General features: G+C 45.1%; 1 protein-coding gene across 7 annotated transcripts in view; it reads left to right on the top strand.

Annotated features, from left to right (window-relative positions):
- Nucleotides 1-22,237, top strand: part of CDK5RAP2 (CDK5 regulatory subunit associated protein 2) — a 186,339-nt gene that overhangs the window by 140,590 nt on the left and 23,512 nt on the right. For all 7 annotated transcript variants that reach the window (XM_081275219.1, XM_081275223.1, XM_081275220.1 and 4 more), the window contains 4 exons: nucleotides 1,421-1,653; nucleotides 11,962-12,010; nucleotides 14,670-14,842; nucleotides 19,321-19,440. In XM_081275219.1, the coding sequence (XP_081131345.1) occupies nucleotides 1,421-1,653; nucleotides 11,962-12,010; nucleotides 14,670-14,842; nucleotides 19,321-19,440 (575 nt within the window). The remainder of the gene's footprint in view (nucleotides 1-1,420; nucleotides 1,654-11,961; nucleotides 12,011-14,669; nucleotides 14,843-19,320; nucleotides 19,441-22,237) is intronic.

Here is a 22,237-nt window from a genome sequence, read left to right on the forward strand (position 1 = left end):
GGTTGGGGCCTGGGAGAGGTTTCATACCAATCGCTGGGTGAATTATAGCGCTGTGGCTGAACTGCAGTGTTTATTCCTGGACTGTGGAACTAACACTGACGTCCTAGGCAGGGTGGGAGGAATATAATTATTTTCCATATCTTTACCCTTTAAGGTCATCTTAGAGAAATAAGCCTGTGTTGAAAGAGAAGAATTCTTAGGTCATGAAGATAATGCTTTATGAGTATAAATAGATACAGTTTTGCTTCATGAGATATGGCAAAAATGGGATCATTTGTAAAGTTGACCTTCATCCATCATTAATTTGAGACAAACACATTGTTCTGGATTGTCGGGAGGCAGAGTGAGTTTTTCAAGACTTCCCAAGCTGTGAGGTTGAAGGAGGCTTGTATTTTTTTGACTGGCTGATACGTGAGGCCTCTGGTTAGGAACTTCCCTTATTCGATCCTCCAAAGTTCCCTGAGTATGAGGTGCTCTAAACTTGTTTCTATAGATAAGAAACAGCCTCAGATAGGTTCCTGTGACCTGCCTGTGAGTGTCCACAACTGGTCAGAAGCGTTGCCAGGTTTCAGACCTACGTAGTCCCACTCTGGTATCCATGTTCCTCCTCCTCTGTTAAACTGATCTCCATCCTTAATACTGGCATGTCCATTCATGGCCTTGAAAGTGCTGGCATGAGGGAAGGGGAACATGTGAACAAAAGTGTCTGCCAGGCTTCTCTGGAGCCAGGCTGCTGTGGCCACAGTGTATATGGGCCACTTTGTCACCTACTGACACTGTGGGTCCACAGGGGAAAGATGGCACTGGTGGCCGGGAACGAGGCAGTGCTGCATGAGAGCTTTGCATTTAGAGATGGTTGGAATCCTACAAGTTCACCACATTTCCAACTTTCGATCTGTTTCCTTTTCTGTAAAAGCGGGAGTTCATCAGATAACAAATACAGTATTTCTCTCAGTGACTGAAAGGTCCTAGACACTCACTGAATGGTGGCTTGGAGCAGGATTATTCCCTGACCTTTTTGTTGACAGGAGAATCCTGGCTTTTCCCCCTGCCATACACTTTCTTTTTTGTACTTCTTAAGGATTTTGGGTGGCTTTGCTAACCCCTGTTTCTGAATTAGCATACTGTTTTTGAAGAGTATATGGAAACTAATTGTTCTTCAGAGTCCTTGCCAATCTCTACTTTAATTGGGGGCTTTATAAGGTTAAAAATATTGCAGAAAGATCTTAGTTCTAGCATTCATTGGCTGTTTGAACTCAAAGGAGTGACCTTGTACAGTTTCATTTTTTTCCTAACATATATATCCTTGTACAGCTGCAGGCTTTTAAAAATTTTGCTATGTCATTTTTCCAATTAGTGCTAAGGTCACAAAAATTCAATTCTGAAATGGCAAAAGCATTTTCTTTCCCCCTTTTATCAGATACGATTCATTAGTTCAGTCCCAAGCCAGGGAGCTGTCCCTTCAGCGGCAGCAGATTAAGGACAGCCATGGCATCTGTGTCATGTACCATCAACATGTGAACACCATGATCAAGGCGTTCGAGGAGTTGCTGCAGGCCAGCGACGTGGATCACTGTGTGGCCGAGGGCTTCCAGGAGCAGCTGAATCAGTGTGCAGAGCTCCTAGACAGACTGGAAACTCTGTTTCTCAATGGTAAGTGGGCTGAGGGACATGAGTACTACCACATGGAATTGATTTGGGACTTCTTAGGTGGGCACAGAAGGAAGTGACTCCTTACTGTTAGTTACCTACTGCAGACCTTGACCAGGTGGCAGCGGAACCACACTACTGGCCACTTCTCCTCCAGTGGCCACTTCCACATGGCTGCAATCTGCACTGTCCAAGCCAGGGGTCCAATTTCGATGTTTCTGGGGCCACACTGGGGAGGTACATCAGTGAAGCCAGCCAATGGGTGCTGTCCTCAGCCATGGCCATGTGGTTGCTTGTTCTTGCAGATTTTCTAGAGAAGATGAGAATTGGTCTTTCCTTCCCTGTCCTTCATTATTTGTCGTCTTTTTTTTTTTTTTTGGCTGAAAAATCATGAGTTTTAGACATTGGCAACCAAAAAAAAAAAAAAAAAAAAAAAATCCCTGTTCAAGCAAACAAAATCTTTATCAGTTAAGAAATATATCTAAGGGTCCAATTGGCCAGAAAGGGGTAAAAGGCTGGTCCTTTGCTATTTGAGGGGTATTTTAATAATGTTAATGCAATAAACCTCTTTTTTCTTTCTTGAGACCATAAGAAATCCCACATAGCCTCCCCTGGCTATCAGTTGTTAGCATTTTGCAGCATTTGTTTGCTACATTTCCCCCACTTCCCCTACACACACACACACACACACACACACACACACACACACACGTTATCATCTTTCTGAACCCTGCAAGGATGTGTTGGCTACATATCCCTTCCCCTGTCTATATCAGTGTGTAGTTTTTCAGGTCAAGGACATTCTCCTTCACACCCATGGTACAATTATCAAAGTCAAAAGTAGCACATTATCTAATATACCATTGTATGATATATAGTAGAGATTCAGATTTTTTTTTTTGCTTTTTAATACCCAGCTTATTACTTTTTTTGCATTACAATCCTTATTACACATATAGAGCACAATTTTTCGTATCTCTGTTTATAAAGTATGTTCACGTCAATTTATACCATTATACAAGTACTTTTTTGCATTACAATTCTTAATACACATATATATCACAATTTTTCATATCTCTGTTTGTATATAAGGTATGTTGACACCCAATTCAAGTCTTCATATATGTACTTTGTATAATGATGACCATCACATTCCACTTTATCCTTGCTAATCCCCTTCCCCCTCCCTTTCCTTCTCACCCCTCTTCCCTATCTAGAATTAATCTAATCCTCCCATGCTGTCCCTTCCTAACCCACCATGAGTCACTCCCCTTATATCAGAGAAAACATTTGACATTTGTTCTTTTGGGATTGGCTGACTTCACTTAGCCTTATCTTCTCTGGTGCCATCCATTAACCTGCAAATGCCATGATTTTGTTCTTTTTTAACGCTGACTAATATTCCATTGTGTATAAATGCCACATTTTTTTAATCCATTCATCCACTGAAGGACATCTAGGTTGGCTCCACAGTTTAGCTATTGTGAATTGTGCTGCTATAAACATTGATGTGGCTGTGTCCCTGTAGTATGCTGTTTTTAAGTCCTTTGGGTATAGTCTTATAAGAAGAATAGCTGGGTCACATGGTGGTTTCATACCCAGTTTTCCAAGAAATCTCCATACTGCTTTCCAAATTGGCTGCACCAATTTGCAGTTCCACCAGCAATGTATGAGTGTACCTTTTCCCCGACATCCTCGCCAACACTTGTTGTTTGTCTTCATAATAGCTGCCATTCTGACTGGAGTGAGATTAAATCTTAGAGTAGTTTTGATTTGCATTTCTCTGATTGCTAGAGATGATGAGCATTTTTTCATATATTTGTTGATTGATTGTGTATCCTCTTCTGAGACGTGTCTGTTCAGGTCCTTGGCCCATTTTTGATTGGGTTATATGTTTTTTTGGTGCTTAGCTTCTTGAGTTCTTAATGTACCCTAGAGATTAGTGCTCTAACTGTTGTCTGTCTCATTCCTACCCTGTTCCCCCTCCCCTCCCCTTTCCTCCCCTCTGCCACTCCAAAGTTCTTTTACTCATCCTATGTTCCATGCCACCCAGTGGATTAGCATCCACTTATCAGAGAAAACATACTGCCTTTGGTTTTGGAGGACTGGCTTACTTTACTTAGCATAATATTCTCCAACTCCATCCATTTACCTGCAAATGCCATAATTTTATTTTCTTTTAATGCTGAGTAATATTCCATTGTGTATATATACCACAGTTTTTGTATGCATTCATCTATAGAAGGGCATCTAGGTCGGTTCCACAGTTTGGCAATTGTGAATTGTGCTGCTATAAACATTGATTTTTCTGTATCACTGTGACCGAGGAGTGGGATAGTTGGGTCAGATGGTGATTCCATACCAAGATTTTAAGGAATCTCCATACTACTTTCCAGATTGGTTACACTGGCAATGTATGAGTGTCCAAGCCCTCTTTGTATATTTTATTTAGAGACAGGGTCTTGATGAGTTGCTTAGGCCTCACTAAGTGGCCGGGCTGGCTTTGAACTTGCTCTCCTCCTGCCTCAGCCTCCTGAGAACCACTGGCATGAGCCACTGCACCCATCTCAATGTTTTTTGTTTGTTTGTTTGTTTTTGTTTTTTAATGAAAATTTTTATTCTTGATCCTGATCTAGGTTCTAGTCCCCATGTTGCTTTTTTTTTCTTCTTTGTTCTAGGGATTGAACCAAGGGCCATGCACATGCTGGGCAAGCACTGTACTTCTGAGCCACACACCCCAACCCCATGTTACCATTAGTTGACATGGCTCTGTGGTCTCTTTAATCTGGAGTTGTTCCTCACCCTTTCTTTATCTTTTGTGATATTGATGTGCTTGATGGGTTTAGATTGGTCTCTCATTTTGGGATTACCTGCTGTTTCCGTATAATCTGATTTATGGTTGGATTAGAGTACTTATTCAGCTTTGGCAAGAATGCCACATAGACGACATTTTGTTCTCATGATATCCCAGGAAGAAGGCACAGGATTCACTTCTCCCATTTTCATTGACACCTTCACGAGCCACAGTGGTGTCTGTCTGGTTTCTTCACTGTAAATTATATTTCCCTGTGTAACAGCTAGCTGGTGGGACTACTTTGTAACTCCTGAAGTAGGCCATTCATGTTTGAACGTTTACACAAGAGTTTATACCATCCCTGGATTCTTGCTCCAGTCAAATATCACAATGGTTGAGGCAATGTGGTTTTGTTTTTCTCTAACATCAGCATTCCTCTTCCTTTATTATCAGGTAACAGTTAAAAGAAGGATGCATTCTACATTAGTTTCCTTTATTTCTGTATTTGTTACTTGTTAATTATCAATATAGGCTTATAGATTATTTTATTCAGCGGACTTTTCCCCATTCTTTTTTTCACGTTGATGCTCAAATTGTTTCAGATTGTTAAATTGCATGTTCCAAAGGTGGACACGTCTCCCTCATTTCAGGAGCCCTTTCTTCCTTTCAGCCACAGCAAAGATGATTAGTCTTCTTACACTGTGCCTTTCTCCGAGTCAGTCATTTCTCCAAGTAGGCTTGGTTTCTTTCAGTGGGGAGTGCTATTTAAAATCCAAGACTCAGTGCTGAGTGCATTCATGGCCACTAGAGTGTGTTTCCAGGCCCTCAGGCAGGCAGAACTGGTGTGTGTGTATGTAAATAAATTCATTTTAAACTCATTGCTTCACAATGTTACCCGAGTCCATGCATACCCGCTGGTTCTTTCTTGTCTTTCCACCTCCTCATTTGCATTTCCCTTCCCCTTCAGTGAGAACCCTGCTCTAGCGGCATCAGTCTCTTTGCTGATTTGCTCATTTCTATGACATATGCAGATGGTTCCAGAATTGCTTCATCCATACAACAAAAGTCTGCTAGAAGAATTCATTTGTTTGTTGTTCTTTTTGTTTTAGGCTAAGGGCATATAATCAGGAGTTGAATTTAAAAGTTACTTGGTTTTATTTTTTCCACAGTATCCTTATGTTATTTATTTGAAATACAGTTATATTCATTTGTTTCTACTTGTATTTAATTTTAGGGTTTTTGTTTTTACCCTGTATCTTTCTTAACTTAATTTTCTTATCCATTTATGAAAAATCTGAACATGGTTGAAAAGTCAAAACTTCTTTCCTTCCACATTGCCTTTTTGAAGTCTTTTCTTCTTCTTCTTCTTCTTCTTCTTCTTCTTCTTCTTCTTCTTCTTCTTCTTCTTTCTTCTTTCTTCTTTCTTCTTTCTTCTTTCTTCTTCTTCTTCTTTCTTCTTCTTCTTCTTTCTTCTTCTTCTTTTTTTTTTGGTGAGGCCCTGGATTCCGTCCCCAGGCAAGCTAAGCACATGCTCTCCCACAGAGCCGCAGCCTGAAGTCATTATCTTTGTCCCTCTCCCTTACACCTATTGGTATTACTCTCTCATCCCCCTTTCTCTCTTAACCCCGTTGGGCTTGGGCTTTCCACCATTCTCGCCTTTCCACAGAAGGGTGCTGGTTAAGTCACCAGCAACTTGTGCTTTGCCAGATTCAGTGGTCATGTCTTCTCTCAGACTACAGCATTGTTGGCAGGTCCACAGCTCCCTCCTTGGGGAAAGGCTTTGCTCACCTGGCCTCTAAGGGGCCCCGTTTAGAGTTCCCGCTCCTCTGCCCTCCGCGGCCCTGGGTCTGGCCAGTCTTCATCCCTTGCTGCAGTTTGCGCTGGTGTCCCGTGCCTGCTGCCCCAGCCCACCTCTGTGCCTCCACCCTTGCCCAGCACAGTCCATTTCCACACAGTTGTCAGAGCGACCTTTAACAATGTCACGCAGACCATGTCCCTTCTCTGCTTTGAAATGAGAGGCTCCTTTGAGTCAGTGGGAAAGTACAGATGTGTCCTCTAAGCTGGGCCCGTACTGCCCGGCTCTGCCCCCTCCTCCCAGCCCAGCCGGCTCTCCCTCCCCACCCCTCCACCCGCTGTGGCCTTGCAGCTGCCCCGTCTGCCTGAGAGGCGCCTTCTCCAGGCCTCTGTGGGTTCTCTTCTCTCTGGGGACCCTCAGCAGTTCTTGCCTTTCCCAGTTGTTTCCCTTCTGAGAAGGGCCTCTGACGACTATGTAAACAGCCAGCATCCCGCCCGACTGCTGGCCTTTCTTCTCCCCTGGCCCTGCTCTGTGTCTTCTCTCCTGCTTGCCACCACCTTGCGTATCTGTCGTTGGCCTGGGAGTCTGCTTGCCCTGCTGGGCTCTGGGCCCCCCAGGCGCACGGACCTTGTCCCATGTGTCCGCTGCTATAGCACTAGGACATAAGCAGCCTCGGTGTAGAGGGCACGCAGTGCACGTCTGCTGGGACCAGAGTGTGCAAGTGAATCCCAGTTTCATAGCCGAGCAGAGTGTGGCCCAGTGGGAGGAAGCCCCCCTCTGTGAGCATTTATGGAGTGCACGGCAGAGCTGGCGTTTCAGTTGTGTTCCTCTTGGTGTCATGCATGTTATTTGATTGAAACTTCACAGTGACCTTGGAGGGGAGGATGAATCCAGTTTTACTTACGCTGAACTGAGCTTCAGGAATGTCCTTGCACATCTAGCACATGGGTCTCGCAGGGAAGAGCGCAGTCCCGGAGGTGGGCTGAGAGCTCTGGCTCTCCACCTGTGGGCTGTGGACCTTCAGCACTTCATGAGAAAATGAATTTCTTCACCTGTGAACCTGGCATGTTGATCCCAATTCACAGTGTTGTGTTAAGGGTTGAATTAAATCATGGACGTGAAGCCACGGCCTTTGCTCAGTAGGCGGCTCTCTGGGGCCTAGCGCTTCTGGCATCGTACTCCTGCAGCAGTCTATTTTCTAGGGGATTTAGCCATAACCAAGAGTGGCACTCAGAGGCACAGCTCACTTGGGGGAAACCAGGATTTGATTCTGTTCTTCTGTCTTCTTACGTAGACGACACATGGTTCAAGAGGGTCCACGTTTGCTCAGTTCCATTCCAGGATATGAGAAGGGATGGTTTGCCCGTCTGGGTGTCGTCAGTGCTTTTCCCAAAGAGCCGGCAGAGGCTGAGTTTTCTAGTACTAGTTCCCCAGTACCTTTGAGCACAGGGTATAAGAACACTTGGCTTTTCCTAGCTTTATAAAAATGCACCCTCTTTTGGCTGCTTTCAGATAAGCTGGTTTTCATCTTATTAGTGGGGAAATAACTGGGCGACTGACAGAGCTGTGTCTCCCAGGCCCAAGGTGTGTCCCTGTCTCTTTCCTTCCTGCAGCCCTCACCCTGTCCTGGCAGTGCTAAGCCAGAAAGGAGTGCACCTTGGCACTAGCTTGCCACCCCGCCCCACCATGGAGCTGCCCCTTGCTTTACTTTTCAGTTACTGACTTTGACCGCCCAGGGAAGTCCCACTTCTTGTTTGCTGTGGGTTCTGGAGGCAGGAGCATGCCAGGAGTAGCAGATGCCACACATATAAAATTTTATTTTCTTCCCCAAAAGACCTTAAAATTCCAGAAACCTCACAACAGCTTCTTTTGGTAAAGAGGAAAACGTAACATAGAGGCAGGTCTTTTCTTAGATGCCATGTAAGGGTTCTGGTTCCTGAATTATGATGTAGTTTTAGTCCCATGGCTTGGGTACTTCAAAATTTAAATACCAGCTTTTAAAAATCAATACAGAACATTACAGGTTTACTGTGGAATAACACATGACTAAACTCTTGTAATTGCATCATTTACACGGTGATGCATGAACACCCTGGAGCTTACATGCCTAGATCTTTTTAACGTGTGTATTTTTTATGGATACACAACTATTTGCAACTTATCACTTTGTTTTCTCTGAAGTTTTAATTAAATAACACGTATGACACCATTAATAATATTAATGTACACTTTAAAGTTTAGTGGCCCCAAGAGCATTCTTGTGTGTAAAGGTACCACAATTAATCCTTCCCCATTAGATGGCCATGTAGGTTATTTCCAGTTTGGGCACTATTATAAAGAACACTGAATTGGAATCTTTGTGTGTGTCCTTGGCATTTCTTTCATAGTGTTTAGATGGTAGAATCTAAGGCATAGGATGATAGCATGGTTTCTTAATGCTAATCAGGGAGAGAACTGGAATTCCTCTTTAGCTCCATGAAACTAGGACTCCCCTGTAGGAGTCTGGAATTCTGCAAGATTTTGGGCCGTATGTACCTTTCTCTGGGGTGAGGGTCTGTAGCTTTTAGATGCCCCAAGAGGGCTGGGACACAAAATAGATCAGTGACTGTTGTCGACTCGGCTCTGGCTCTCAGCACAGAGGTTTGAGTTCAGACCCCAGCTTCATGTGCCACTTACTCCTTAAGGGTCAGGTTTCCTCTGTGGGGATAGTAGCACCTGTCTTAACAAAGTTGCTTGAAGGATTAAATGAGATGAGTGAGTTTGGTGTCCTGCTTGGCAAACAGTGGGCACTCAGGAGCTGACCGTGATGACCCAGGCTGTCAGATCAGATGGAGGGTTTTGGCTTTTAATTACCCCTGCAATCTGCTCTCCCCAGAGCCCCTTAGCTTTTTCTTACCTTTATAAAGTAGTTCTTCCTGCCTCAAAGATATAGCTCCACTCCCCCTCCCCTAAATTTCCCCGGCAGCCATGCTGGATTGTGCTTGCCTCCACAGCCACATGCTGCCCTTTATCTCAATATTGTCATCTAATTGTCTTCTGGGTCCATTGTTCCCACTCGGATGTGAACTCTTCAAGGGCAGGATGGCTCCTAGCCATCTCTGTATTCTGGGTCTAACGGGGTACCTGTGTCCAGTTACTAATGAGATGGAAAGGAAGAAATAGTTGGGTCACATTGGAGATGCCAGTCTATGGTGTGTGACTGCACCTTCTCTGGCCTATGGGGGCTTCTTCAATGGCAGCTGTGTACAGGATGGATTAATGTGTAGAGGAGACTGGGAGGGAGTGTTAATCTGTCAGTCTGTCTTGCATCATGGTCTTGTTTGGAAATGAAGGGGACAACTGGGTGTTTTTTTATTTGTAAAGATGAAGTTCCCCCCACTGCCACAGACTGCACAGCTTTTAGATGTAGCAAGAGGATTTGCCTGAGAGATGGCAGCAGCATTTTCATGACATGAATCCTAAGCATTTGGAATAGCCTAACAGATGGTTTCCTGTCACCTGTGTGAAGGCAGTTTCCACCAAGAAATTCAATGCATCAGTTGTTATGATCTCTCTATGAATCCCACAATAACCATTTGTCATTGAGTTTTAAAGAACCCTGTTGTGATAGGGGAACATGTGGGATTCTATTGTTGTTGAGTTATTGTAAGTTCCCCAAAGAGTCTTTGTTTGAAAAAGAGAGAACCCATGCTGCTGGTGGCATTAGGGTCACCTCCTTCTGTGGCCACAGGTTTTGTTAGGAATGGAGGAGAGGTCTTTGATGGGTTTATGGTCAGGAGACTCAGGATGCTTAAAGCCTGCCTCAAACCAAGGGTACCCACCCTGAGAGGTCCTGAGGGAGGTGTGCACTGAAGAACACTGATGCGTGTGGAGCGGGGTCTCACCTGGCTGTTTGCCTGGTGGTACATTATAACTCTTAAGCTCTTGGGAAGGCTGGGCTGGGACAGATGGTTCATCCTCGGGGTTGACTGGGTCAAAGTCTATCATCAGCTGAATGTTGGAAGCAGCCCTAGTGTGGACATGTGATGAAAATGGTGATTGAGATATTCCCTAACATACAGTCGTCCTTGCCCACGAGGGTTGGTTGCGATCTGGGACTTACGGTCAAGGTCTTCGAGTCTGACTGGGTCGGCTGTGGCTTTCCCCCTTGAGAGGTCTGCCAGCCTCTCCCTGCCTTGCAAGACATCAAAATATCTTTACACTACTTTGGCTGGGCACTTTGTGATGGTACTAGCTATGAGGCTGCCCCCACCTCCCTTACTTATGAACTGGAAAACTCAGTAATGCTAGAGTGAGAATGGGGTGCCTTGAGAGAGCTGGACATGAGCCCTCCTGGACTCGGCTTCTCTGCTGCATGACGGAGATGCTAAGGCTGTGCTTGAGGGATTATCAGGAGGCCCAGAGTCATACCCAGGGCCTGGCGCCCGCTCGCTCAGGCCCATCTGATTCCTTCCTGGTAGTGCAGTGCCCCTCAGTGCCCTGCTGTGGAGGATGGTTTTCAGGCCTTTATGTGCCACTGGCTCTTGGTGCCCAGGCAGCCAGCCGGCTAGGGTAGAGCGTGAGCTCGGTTGGCCATGCCAGCGCCTGTGAGTTGTAGGTGGGAATCGTGAGCCATGAAGCAAGCAGGCAAGCTCGGGATCTTCTCCCTGTGCTGCGGTGTTGGAGAACTTTTCCTTTTAGGAGTAGTTTTGAAAATTGTATGTGTGGGTGCAGTTTAATTATAGTCTCATTTTTCAAGTGCTGCTGTAGAAGGGTTTGTTTTTTTCTTTAGCCATGCGTCAGTTTCTTCAAAGAGCTCATCCCGGTCTGCAATTTCCAGGGTTCTGAAGTATTTTAAAAATAAAGTTGTTAGCCTCTTTGAAATCTGGGCTCATGCTTCCTTTCAAACAGCAAATGATGACATGCAGGAATAGAACAGCACGTCTTTCGCCCAACAACATTCTGAGCTTTATTCTGTTTTCTTTTGTCATCCCCTTTCGTCCTCTCCTGCTGCAGACAGTGGTTTTTTCAGCTCACTCGAGCACTCCTTTGCCCAGTAATCTTAGTTCTGAGAGTCTTTCCTGGGAAATAATTTAAATGCAGATAAAGCTGCATGCACAAAGATGTTTATTTCATTTATTTATTAAAATGAAAATTTGGAGATGACCTAAATGTTGAATAGGGAACTGGCAAAAACTGCCAGACTATGACGTGTGTGCCTACAGTGGAATATTAGTGTGGCCATTAGGGCTGAGGATTCCAAAGCAAATTTAGTAGGAAAAATGCTTATAATAAAGTACAAAGTGAAAAACTTAAGTCACTACAGCATCATCTCTGCCCAAATGCATGGAAGAAAGAACCAAAGGCAGCCCAGTCACAGGTCTATGGGTGTTCAGGAGGGCAGGGAGCTTTCTTGATTCTATTGTGCATTTCCTATAATGAGCATATGTTCTATTAGTATCAGAATTTTAGCGAAGGAAAAAGAATTACACCCAGTGATGCTATTGTGATTGCTTTTTGGATTCAGTGCTGTCCCCTAGAACCAGAGCCAGCCTAGTGATAAAGCAGGAGTCTCTTGCCGGCACTGTGCTCTTGCGAATCCCACTTTCAACATCTGGCTTGTTGTAAAAAGTGTTTAAACCAACAGGACAGTGCCCCTGCACATGTGTGAGCAAGAAATTATTAGGGATCACTTTTAAAAAAAAATGCTTTCCTTCTTTCTTAATGTTATTTCTGCTTCTAGGAAAATCATCTGGAGTGGAGCTGAGTCCCCAGAATGAGCCGATGGAGAGGTGAGTTTAACATTTGTTAAGAAGACTTTCTGGGACCTCCGTTTGGGTTTGCCTTATTTATTTATTTATTTTTTTAAATATTCTAGCTGTCTTCCATTCTGTAAGTTTTCTGCTTCTTGTAACTAAGACATAAATACCTGACATACCTAAATAGAACTGACTATGGCCGAGCAAAGTGAAGAGGCCACTCAGGGTGTCCCGAACCCTCCATTCATTTGTTCCAGGTCACTCCTGGTATTTCTGACAAGGATTTGAATCAGATGACATATTGCTTCTGTTGGCTCCTGGGGCCTGCAGGATGAAAGTTCCAGACTCCCTAGCCGGGAATCTGAGCCCTCCTCAAGCTGACTGGTCCTCTCTGCTCCCTTCCACACTGTTCCCTTCTTGTCGTGTACCCCATGCTCTTCCATTGTCTCCCCCACCCCCACCATGGCTGTGCACGAACTGTGCCCCCTGCCTCCCTCCTCATGTAGTGTGAAAGGGACTGGAGTGAACGTGAACCAGCCCTCCCTGTCCCCTCCTCCACCACACCCGGGCCAGTTATTCCTGCTTCCTCTTCAGGGAGGCTCATTCTGAAGACTCTCCTGCTTTGTGTTGTGTGGATGCCCAAGAGCACCCCAGCCCTGTTCTGATAGTTTTGGTACTTGGCATGTAATTGCATTACAGCACTTGCCTTTCCACTTGGAAAAGACCACTTGGTGTGTCTTACCTTTCCACTCCCAGAGTCCTCAGAATAAGAGAGGAGCTGACCAGCATTGAAGGATATTTGTACGTGTCAGCTGCTGCCTGAGGTGTTTCACACTTATTACTTTTGACCCTACAAAGTGAATGTTTTTATTCCCATTTTAGGGTGAGGAGGCTGACAAGTTGCCTGTTTGCCATTGAAAGGCAGAGCTAGGATTTGAACTTGGGTCTGTCAGAATTGAACACCTGTGCTCTTACGGTTACTCTATATTGTCTTTGGAAGGCAGTGACAATATGTGAATTGTAGTCCTTTTTAGCTTGCCTCTGTGGCTGTAGCAAATGCCAAGGTCTCATCCTCCTGTTACTTGTAAAGGCTCTGAATGCTATTGACACTGGAGGGAACCTTCTTTCACTTTAAATGATGTGGCCCTTTGGACTCCTAGGGGTAAAATAAAGAAATAGAGACAGTCTGGAATGCTGAATTTTAGATTTTATTGTCATCACCAAGGCCATCAGCATCCTTACAGCAAGCACGTAGGAGGTTCACAACTCACTGGAGGACATTTTAATCAGGTCTTCTATGAATGTAAAAGATATACTCCTTCTCCTCCTGCAGTAGCGCCAGAGACCCCGCCCAGTTCACCCCACTACTTCCATCCTTAGGATGGCAATCACTTCCCACTGGCAGGACGTGGAGAGGGTATGGAAGACTCCATCTTAGCTGAGCTCTGCAGGATGAGAGTGAAGGGCCCAGGGCTGTTGGGAGAGTGTCCCTGTCTGAGGGGAGGGAAGCTTGGCCCCTTTGAGCAGGGATCCTAGGTCAAGGCCTGAGAGGCAGGCTGGGCCTGTTGGTCCTCAGAGGCTGTGACGACTGTCCCAACACTCTTCTGCAGGAGGCAGGGAGTCGATGAGCAGGGCAAGCTGGGGCTAGACATGGCCAGATTCATCATTTTGGAAGCTGACGAGTTTGGAGAGCCTTTTAGCCTTCCTCAACCAGCGCTCACCCCTCTCCATTTCAGAGGATTTCTTCGTCTCCTTCTGTCCTCTCTTTGTCAGTGGCAGGCTCAGCCCTCACATGGGTCACTCCTAAGCTAATTAAACGGCTGCCCTTAGCCCACTCTGTACTCCTGTGGGCCGGCGGTGAGCCTGAGCATCCATCAGACTGTCTGGTCAGAGCTGCATCTGGTGTTTACCTGCTAATGAATGCGTTGCAGCTTCGGAGTCCTCTGCTCTTGTCTGAGCTCATGAATAATGAGACTGTGGCCACTGACAAGAAGTAATGGGAAAGTTGGAGATCAAGGAGCTTATCTATAATGGAGATTCACAGGAGCTTTTCACAGTGTTCAGGTTGCTTTTCCTTGTGGCTTAGGTGGTCCTCAGGAAGTACTGGTTAATAACCACATGATTGCCAGAACCATGCCATTGGGGCCTGTGTGGGGACCTTGAGGGTTCTGAGATTTTTTAATCCATAAGGCTGTTTCATGGCTTTGGGCCAGAATCCCACATTGTCCCGGGGCCTTGGAGCCAGACAGGCCTGGTTCAGATCTGGGAAGTGCCACTTACAAACGGACATAGTGGCTGGTTTATGCTGAGCCACCTCCTTTCTGGCTCTATGGAGGATAGCACTCCCTTACTCAGAGGGGGCCCGGGAGGCCCAGGTCAGACCCAGGCTGCTTCGTCAGAGTGGGCACTTGGGAAGCAGCTGCTGCAGACCCCTTTCCTCTTTTGTAAGCCAGACTTTGGGACAGCTACAATCCCTTCACTTTCCCTTCCTCCTTGGCTTCAGATTCAAGCACATGGAGCCCTTCTTGTTTTTAGAATGTCATTGCTTAATGTAGTAAGGAAATGAAAGGGCTGATGGAAGTCACACACAGGACAGTTCCGAAGGGAAAGTAACCTCGAGGGTTCTGATGTCACAGCCCTGCTTGGGATCTTAGTGCAGGAAATGGTTTGTCTTTCACTCCCAACCGTTAAGGACTGAGGAAGACAACGTGGACTACCAGTGTCTTCTACCCGAATCTCCCGGGCCTTTCTCCTCTCATGTGCTGTCTGATGATGAAATATCCGAGAAGTCCTTCCTCTCCCGAGAACAGAAGCAAGACAGCGTGTCCGGGCAGACTTCAGTCATGGCAGACCATTTTTCTCAAGGTAAGCTAGCTTTATTAAGCCTCGTAAACGTGGCTGTGTTTAAACACTGACCCGCTGTCTCGCCCTAGTGGCTGGAGTGTGGTGACATTTGACTGTTTCTCAGATGAAAGGAGATCCTTTGAGGGCCGGAGCTGGTCATGGAGTGTCATTTATCACCAGAGAAAACCATGGTGGTGAAAGTGTGGGTGACTGGGAAAGGGCGTGTGGTTTTGCGTGAAGACCTGCCCTGGACTTCCCGTTTCCTTGCTCCTGTAATCATGGTGTGGAGAGCCCTGGAGCTGCAGCAGTGCGAGTTCGGTTAGTGCCCAGGGTTCCTGTCACTCCTCTGCACGCAGGCTCACTCTGAAGACTCTCTGCTTTGTGTTGTATGGATGCCCAAGAGCGCCCCAGCCCTGTTCCAATAGTTTTCTACAGTGCAAAGTTTGTGATTCTGTGAATCCACCTGTTTCTCTCTAGTATGACCCTTGGCCCATTGGGCCAGGCCGTTGTCTTAGTGCATTCAGTCTGCTGTAGCAGAGTACCACAGCCTGAGTGGCTCACAAACAGCAGGAACTTGTTTCTCACAGTTCTGGAGGCTGGAAGTCCGAGATCAAGGTGCTAGCCAGCATGGCTGGGTTCTGGTGAGGGTCCCCTTCCAGGTGGCAGACTTCTCACTGTGTCCTCACATGGAGCCAAGAGAGCAAGAGAGCTGTCAGGGGTCTCTGTTTGGGGGCATTGATCCCATTCATGAGGGTTCCATCCTCTTATGTCATCCCCTCCCAAGGGCCACACCTCCTAATGCCATCACTTGAGAGCTGAAGGCTTTAGCAGGTGACCTTGGAGACACAGACATTCATCCCATAACACTCTTGTTCTGCCTCTGACCTTGGGCTGAGTTCAGCCAGCCTCCCTGGGAACCTGCTCTGATCTCCTGTTTGCTTTTTCTGTTCTTGTAGTCTCTCTCTTTGGGATAAGAAGTAGGGCTTTGTGTTTGTAATTCAGTTTGCTTCAGAGGGTCCAAGAATTGTATAGACCAGACCAGATAGACTGGCCATCAAACTTCCTGCAAAGGCGTAGGAAGAAAATGTTTTAGGCTTTGCAGGGTCAAGGGCCCTGTGGCAGTTGTTCAGCTCTGCTGTCACACATACAAGCAGCCCCTGATGTGGGTGGCAGAGCTGTGTTCCTGTGAAACTGTGTTGATAGAATGGAGATGGGCCAGTATTGGCCACAGGCAGTGGTTTCCAGCCCTTTGGTGGTATAGATTCTAGTTGTCACAGTCTCTGGTCTCTCTTCTTCTCTGGGGGTTAGTAAAAGTACCACCATGAGTTCTATAGCACAAACCAGACACTGGCATCTTCTTGCTAAAAGCTTTATTGATACTTGGTCACATAGGTCATTATTAAAAAAATTTTTTTGAAGCCATATGTAAACAACAGAACTCTTTTTTTTTTTCATATGCAATTTTACAGGGTGGCCCCATTCAATATGGCAAAGAAACCCAGTGGAGCCTTTGCCCAGTGGTGGCCTCTGAGGCTCCTCTAGGACTTTGAGGGCCCAGAGGAACATGGTATAGATATACCTGGAACATGATCTGTACAGTCTCAGTGTGTCTCAAAAACCAGCTGGAGTCTTCCAGCAGCCGGTTATCTGGAACTCATTTATTGGGATTTCTGCCAGTGTCCCTCTGCTAATTTTTTGTAAGTTTCTGAGTAGTTGATTCCTCCTGGTCATTTCTGGCTATAGGTCTTGCCTTTCCCTAGTTTTTAGGTCAGACTACAGATTGTTTCCCTGGCCTTAGTGTACCTTCTTCTGTGCTGTATCAACCCAGTGTGGGACTTAGTCCCTTTCCAAGAACCCCCATACCACTAATCTGCCTCTGTGCAGACTTGATTGAGCAGGGAGGAAGCAGAAGGAAGGAGGTTGTTGCCTTGCAACCCAAGTAATGTCCAGTGGCCTATGTGAGGTCCTGCTTCCTTAAAGCCCTCCTGCTGTGGGGCTGGAAGATGCCCTCCTCCTCTTGCCTGCCCCCTCTTTCTCCCTTCACCCTGTCTCCCCTACCTGGTTTTGTTTCCATCGTGGAGCTGTTAGGCCTCTGTTCCTCTGGTGATTCATGCCCGGGCTCTCTGGTGCCCTTTTGGTGGATCACCAGGCAGTTCCTGGATGGAGACAGTGTTCTCTGGAGCTGTGCTCATGTGTCACTGTTGTCCCTCTTGGCCAGCCCTTCTCCAGCCTTTTATTCTCTGCATCTGGTTTTCATTTTGTCATGCTTATAATCTGTGGAGAGAGATCATTTACTATATTTTCTTTTCTCACATTAAATTGCATCTAAGCTTCCTGACATGCTGTTATATAATGTCATTTTTCATGGCTTTAGAGTAGTCCATTGAATGACTGAATTGCAGTTTTCCTTATGTTTCCCTGTTGCTGAATGTTTCAGCTGTTTCCAGAATTTCACAATTGTGAATAGTGCAGCCGGGAGTATCTTTGAACATGAAGCTTTTCCCTTATTGGGGGCATTTTTTTTTTAACATTAATTCTCTAAATTGGAACTACCAGGCAAAATGATACATGTAATTATTTATCTATCTATTTTTGGCAGTTGCTTCTTACAGGATTTATGGTTTTAAAGAGGTAGCATTTGTCAGAAGGATTTATTGTAAGAGATGTTTTTCTCCCATTTCGTGAAGGCCAGTGTAGTGTTTCCTTCTACCTTGGCTGCATAATTAATGATGGTGTCCAGTTCAACTGGGAGTGTTTTTTTAAGCCCCAGTGTTGTTTCGGCTCCTGGCCAGACTCAGTGGAAGCTGACTTGACCAGAGCACTTACCAGCACAGAGCCAGCAGTGAGACTTGGTAAACCAGCGAAGAAGGTTGCAGTCAAAACCGATAAGGTCCTGGCTGCCTCCAGCCTGTCTGGGCCCTGGAAGAAGATCTGCAGGGCAACCGGGCGGGGACAGGAGGTACAGTGCAGGGTGTGTCAGAGTGCGGTACACATGGAGTCCTTCAGAGCTGGGCTGCCGCGGGAGTTGCAGGCATCCACCAAATTACTTGCCACACTTCTGGCATTAATAGCAGATAGCTGAAGGTCTGGGAATTAAGTCATCTCATAAACATTCAAATTCATGGCAAAATTACTATTTAATTAGGAAAAGATCTGTAACATTGTGCTACTTTTAAATGAAAGCCATTTTGGAGGAATTAAAACTGGGTCATAACATTAGTATAATGTTTTAAAACAAACATTACGAAGACATACTGAGTGTACCCTAATTGATGAATTAAAGACATTAGTTTTGCCTTTGGATACTTAATGTGATTACGTTTTAAACACTGACTCTAGAAACCTATCTCTAGATTGAAACTGGGTTTCCTCCTTTCTTTGTTAAAGTGATGTTTCAGAGGATGAAAACATAATACATGCCCATTTTAGGAAATTCAGGAAACTTAGATCTTTATCTATTATTAAGTATTATCTTAAAACATAGCGTAGAATTTTTAAAAAATCAAAAATCTCTCATCCTACGGTAACTACTTTTAATATTCAGTGTATCACCTTCTTTTGTACATTTGTCTTTTCTGTTTGGGAAGGTTTTATATGGAGCTGTGATCATGTTGAATAGCCAATTTTGTTTGTGTTTTTTAAAATTTTCACATGATAATATGATAATGATAACCCTTTCATAATATAGTATTATACAGTTTTCATAACAATTTTAATAGCTATGTAATACTGAATCATAATGAATATACTACAGTTTATTCAACAATTTTAGGTATTTCAGTTTTTACTGTTGCATGCTGCCAAGATGAATATTTTCATGTGTTCTGGAAAATGCTTGCCAGCATCTCTGGCAATTTCTTGAAATTGAGCCCTAGAAGTAGAATTATTTGGTAAAAGACATTGAAACAAGCTTCTCTGAGGCTAATGATACAAATAGCCCCAAAAGGTCATGTGCATTTATACTTTCGCTAACAGGGTATATTCTTGAGATTACCCTTCTTGTAGCCATTCTCAGTGGCATTGTTTTGCTTTATTTTTCAGTCTTAAATTAATAATAACCAAATAAACACATTTCTTTAAAAAAATTAGTCTCAAAAATATCTGGATTCATTATGAAGGTGGTTTAATCAACTCTCAGGCAATCTAAGCAGGCCTGAAAGTGATCTGTTGGTTTCACCATAAGGAAGATTTTAAATTAATATTTGATATTGAAAAGAATAAAAGGCTACATTAGAGTTAGCATTAAAATTGTATGGAATATAATTTTTTCGTGTGATGTAAAATTGCATCCTATTGGAGGGCCATAGAGAACCATCACAGAGCTGTGTCTGTGGGCCACGGACAATAGCCCAGCTCCCCAAGCCCAGGGCAGGATTCCCAGTTGCTATCTTAACACATCTGATACTGTTTGGAATTTCAAGATCCCTGCATAGTCTATAAATTATTCAATTTGTTGGGAGCTTCAGACTTTAAATTAAAAATGCCCTTCCTTCCTCTAGACTTACTAATGGAACACATACAGGAAATTCGAACTTTGAGAAAACGTTTAGAAGAATCTATTAAAACAAATGAGAAGCTGCGGAAACAGTTGGAACGGCAAGGGTCTGAGTTTGATCAAGGTAAGGAAGGACCTTCTCACAGGGCAATGCAAACCCTGAGTGCTTCAAATTTGCCCAACTGAGCAGTCTGTGGACAGTGATGTCTCCATCACTGCCCAAACCTGCCACCCCTGTTCTGAATTGTGGTTGGCCCCTCACCGGACTTTGGAAGCTGTAGAGATGTAGATAGGTATGCAAGGGGAGAACAAGGCATATTTTGTCTTTTTGTCAATAACGGATTATAAAAATGTCAGCATTTTAGCAGTCTGGTAAATCTCACATGCCAATCAAAAAGGTCACCAGTATTCCTGTATAACCATGGTTAGCTCTGAGTGAAATGATCTTCCATGAACACTAAACATATTTTCCCCATAGGTAAGACTTTCACATAGGTCAAAAATTAGCGCTTCCATTCTACCTGTTAACACTGTCCTCTCTGCCCCGCCCCACACTCTTGTTGTTTTTCTTCTGTATCTTTCTAGTGATTTTTAGAATGCAAATACAAACATATATTCTTATTCTCCCTCTCATCCAAAAGTTAACATACTGTGCATCCACTGTTCTGACCCATTTTTCATTGAACAGTGTATGTTGACTTCTGTCCTTATTCTGCAGAGAGAGCCCTCATTCCATGAAGAATGTACCCTTAGCAGCTGGTGTTCTGGGAAAGGCCCCCCTTTGTTTGGGTGGGGGCCGACCTGGGTGGAGATCCTGACTCCTCTCTTTATTGCTTCATGGCTTTGGGCAGCTCACCCACCTCCCCACCTCCCAGCCTCAGTTATTTCACAAAATTGAGTCACTGCAAGATGAGATGAGCAGTGCCCTGAGTAGGCTCTGCTTGTGCCTCATTCACTAAGCGGCTGCTGCCACCATTAGTATCAGTCTTATTTACTATTTTATTTATTTCATAACATGACCAGTTTAACATTTAAACTGGTCCGGTGAGCATGGACCCTAATGTCATTCCCATTTTTAGAGGTGAGATTACTGACTTCAAGATAGTGCCTGATGGCGGCACTCAGTCCCCCGTCCCCTAGTCTACTTATCCTTCCTCAGTCACCCACTGTGGCCATCGGTTAAGAAGGACATCTTTTCAAAAGTACTTTGTATGCTCCAGTTCTCAAGGTAAACAGTGGTTCTATTACTTCTCCCTTTCCTTCCCCCCATTCACTCCGCCCCCACACTGCCTCCTCCCCTTCTGACCCCCAGGGAAATTGATTATGAGTTATTAGTCATATCAAACTCAGGAAAGAAATACACGCCTGGGCCCTTCACATTTACTCTTGGTAATGCCTGAATTAGATTCATTTTGTTTTACATTTTCCCTGGCAAATCCAATTATAGAATTATTTGGGGGCTCAAATGGCCACCAGCTACAATGGAGCAGGCAATTGCTCTAGAGAGTAATTCCCTCTGACGGGAAGGTTTACAAAAATGCATTCATAAAGTATTTACGCTGGTGGAAAGACATGCTGTTCTCACCATGTTGTCACTGTCTCTGACAAGACAAAGAAATAAAAGGGGCCCCGCCTTCCCCTGCTGTGAAATGTTCATCTTGGGAGGAGGTTTGAGAAAGGCAGGAGTCCTTACAACCCTGAGGTGGAAGTTTCTACATGCCAACATCCGCTGCAGCAGAGCTTCCAGGTGCTGCTCGTTATCCAGGTTTTCTGTAATGGTGACATTCAGAGGAAGAACTGGCCTCCTGGTCTCAAAGTGCACCCTGCTAGTTCCCGTTTGACTCTCAGATTTAGACTGTTGGGAACTGGTCCATGGCCTGGCTGTTCCTTTGGAAAGCAACTGCCTTGACTTGGGTCACTGTAGACCTGGGTAGTTTTTCCTGCTCATTCATATTACTCTTCAGTCCTGTTTTGGCTCCAGCCTATCATTAATCCTGCTATTACTACAAATGGTAATAGCAGTAACTGTAACAGTACCAGTCACTTTTATTGTGCTAATGAAGACCGAGGGACCTTATGTGACTTGCCTGAGGTCTTGTGGTTATTAAGAAGCCAGAGCCATAGTTCAACCCAGGTGTCTCTGAAACAGCACCAGAGTTCCTGGGGGAGAGTGGAGAAGGATGGTGGAGAGAGATGTTTGTGAATTAAAAGGTTGGTCAGTGAAAAATTAGCAGGAAAGGAGGTTGTACTACAGAGAGGGGCGGGCACACACCTCTCGAGAGCTCAGTGTCCTTCCTTATGAGGAGTGAGAGCATTAGAGGTCATCACTTGTACACCAGGATGTTTTCCATTGCAGATAGCAAAATATGGGTAAAAACTGGTGTAAATGATGGGGGTTATGTTTCTTACACAAGAGATCCAGAGGCAAGTGGTTCTGAGGCAGGGGTTATGACTCAGTGACATCAACACTTGGAGATGGTGTCTGTGGTAACTATGGTGGTTATGAGGTTCCCATTCTCTGTGGATGGTGTCCGAAGCATGGAAGGAAAGAGACTCAGTCTTTACTCTGTCTTCCTTTTGTAGCAAGGGGAAGTCCGCCCTGAAGCCTCTGAAGGTCTCGTTGGCCAGCAGAGACCCATGACCATGTCTGGCTGCAGGGTAGCTGGGCAAGCAGGGGCTGGCATTGGGTTGCAGCGTAGCAAGTGGACTCAGTATGGAAGCCATGTGGACGAGGTGCCCTGCACACATTAGGTGCTCTCCCGAGGGAGCTGAGAATGGGAGCACTGTAGTGGTGCAGACAAGGAAGCGCCGGGCATGGGGAGTGTCATCTAAGCTGGATGTAGAAGAAGGGTAGGGGTTCAGCAGTGAACGACAGCATGGTGAAATCTTCACAGTGAGGAGTGGCCCCCCTCACAGTTTGC

This window comes from Spermophilus citellus (genome assembly GCF_964194105.1).
Source record: "Spermophilus citellus genome assembly, chromosome: 2".
NCBI classification, from domain to species: Eukaryota; Metazoa; Chordata; class Mammalia; order Rodentia; family Sciuridae; genus Spermophilus; species Spermophilus citellus.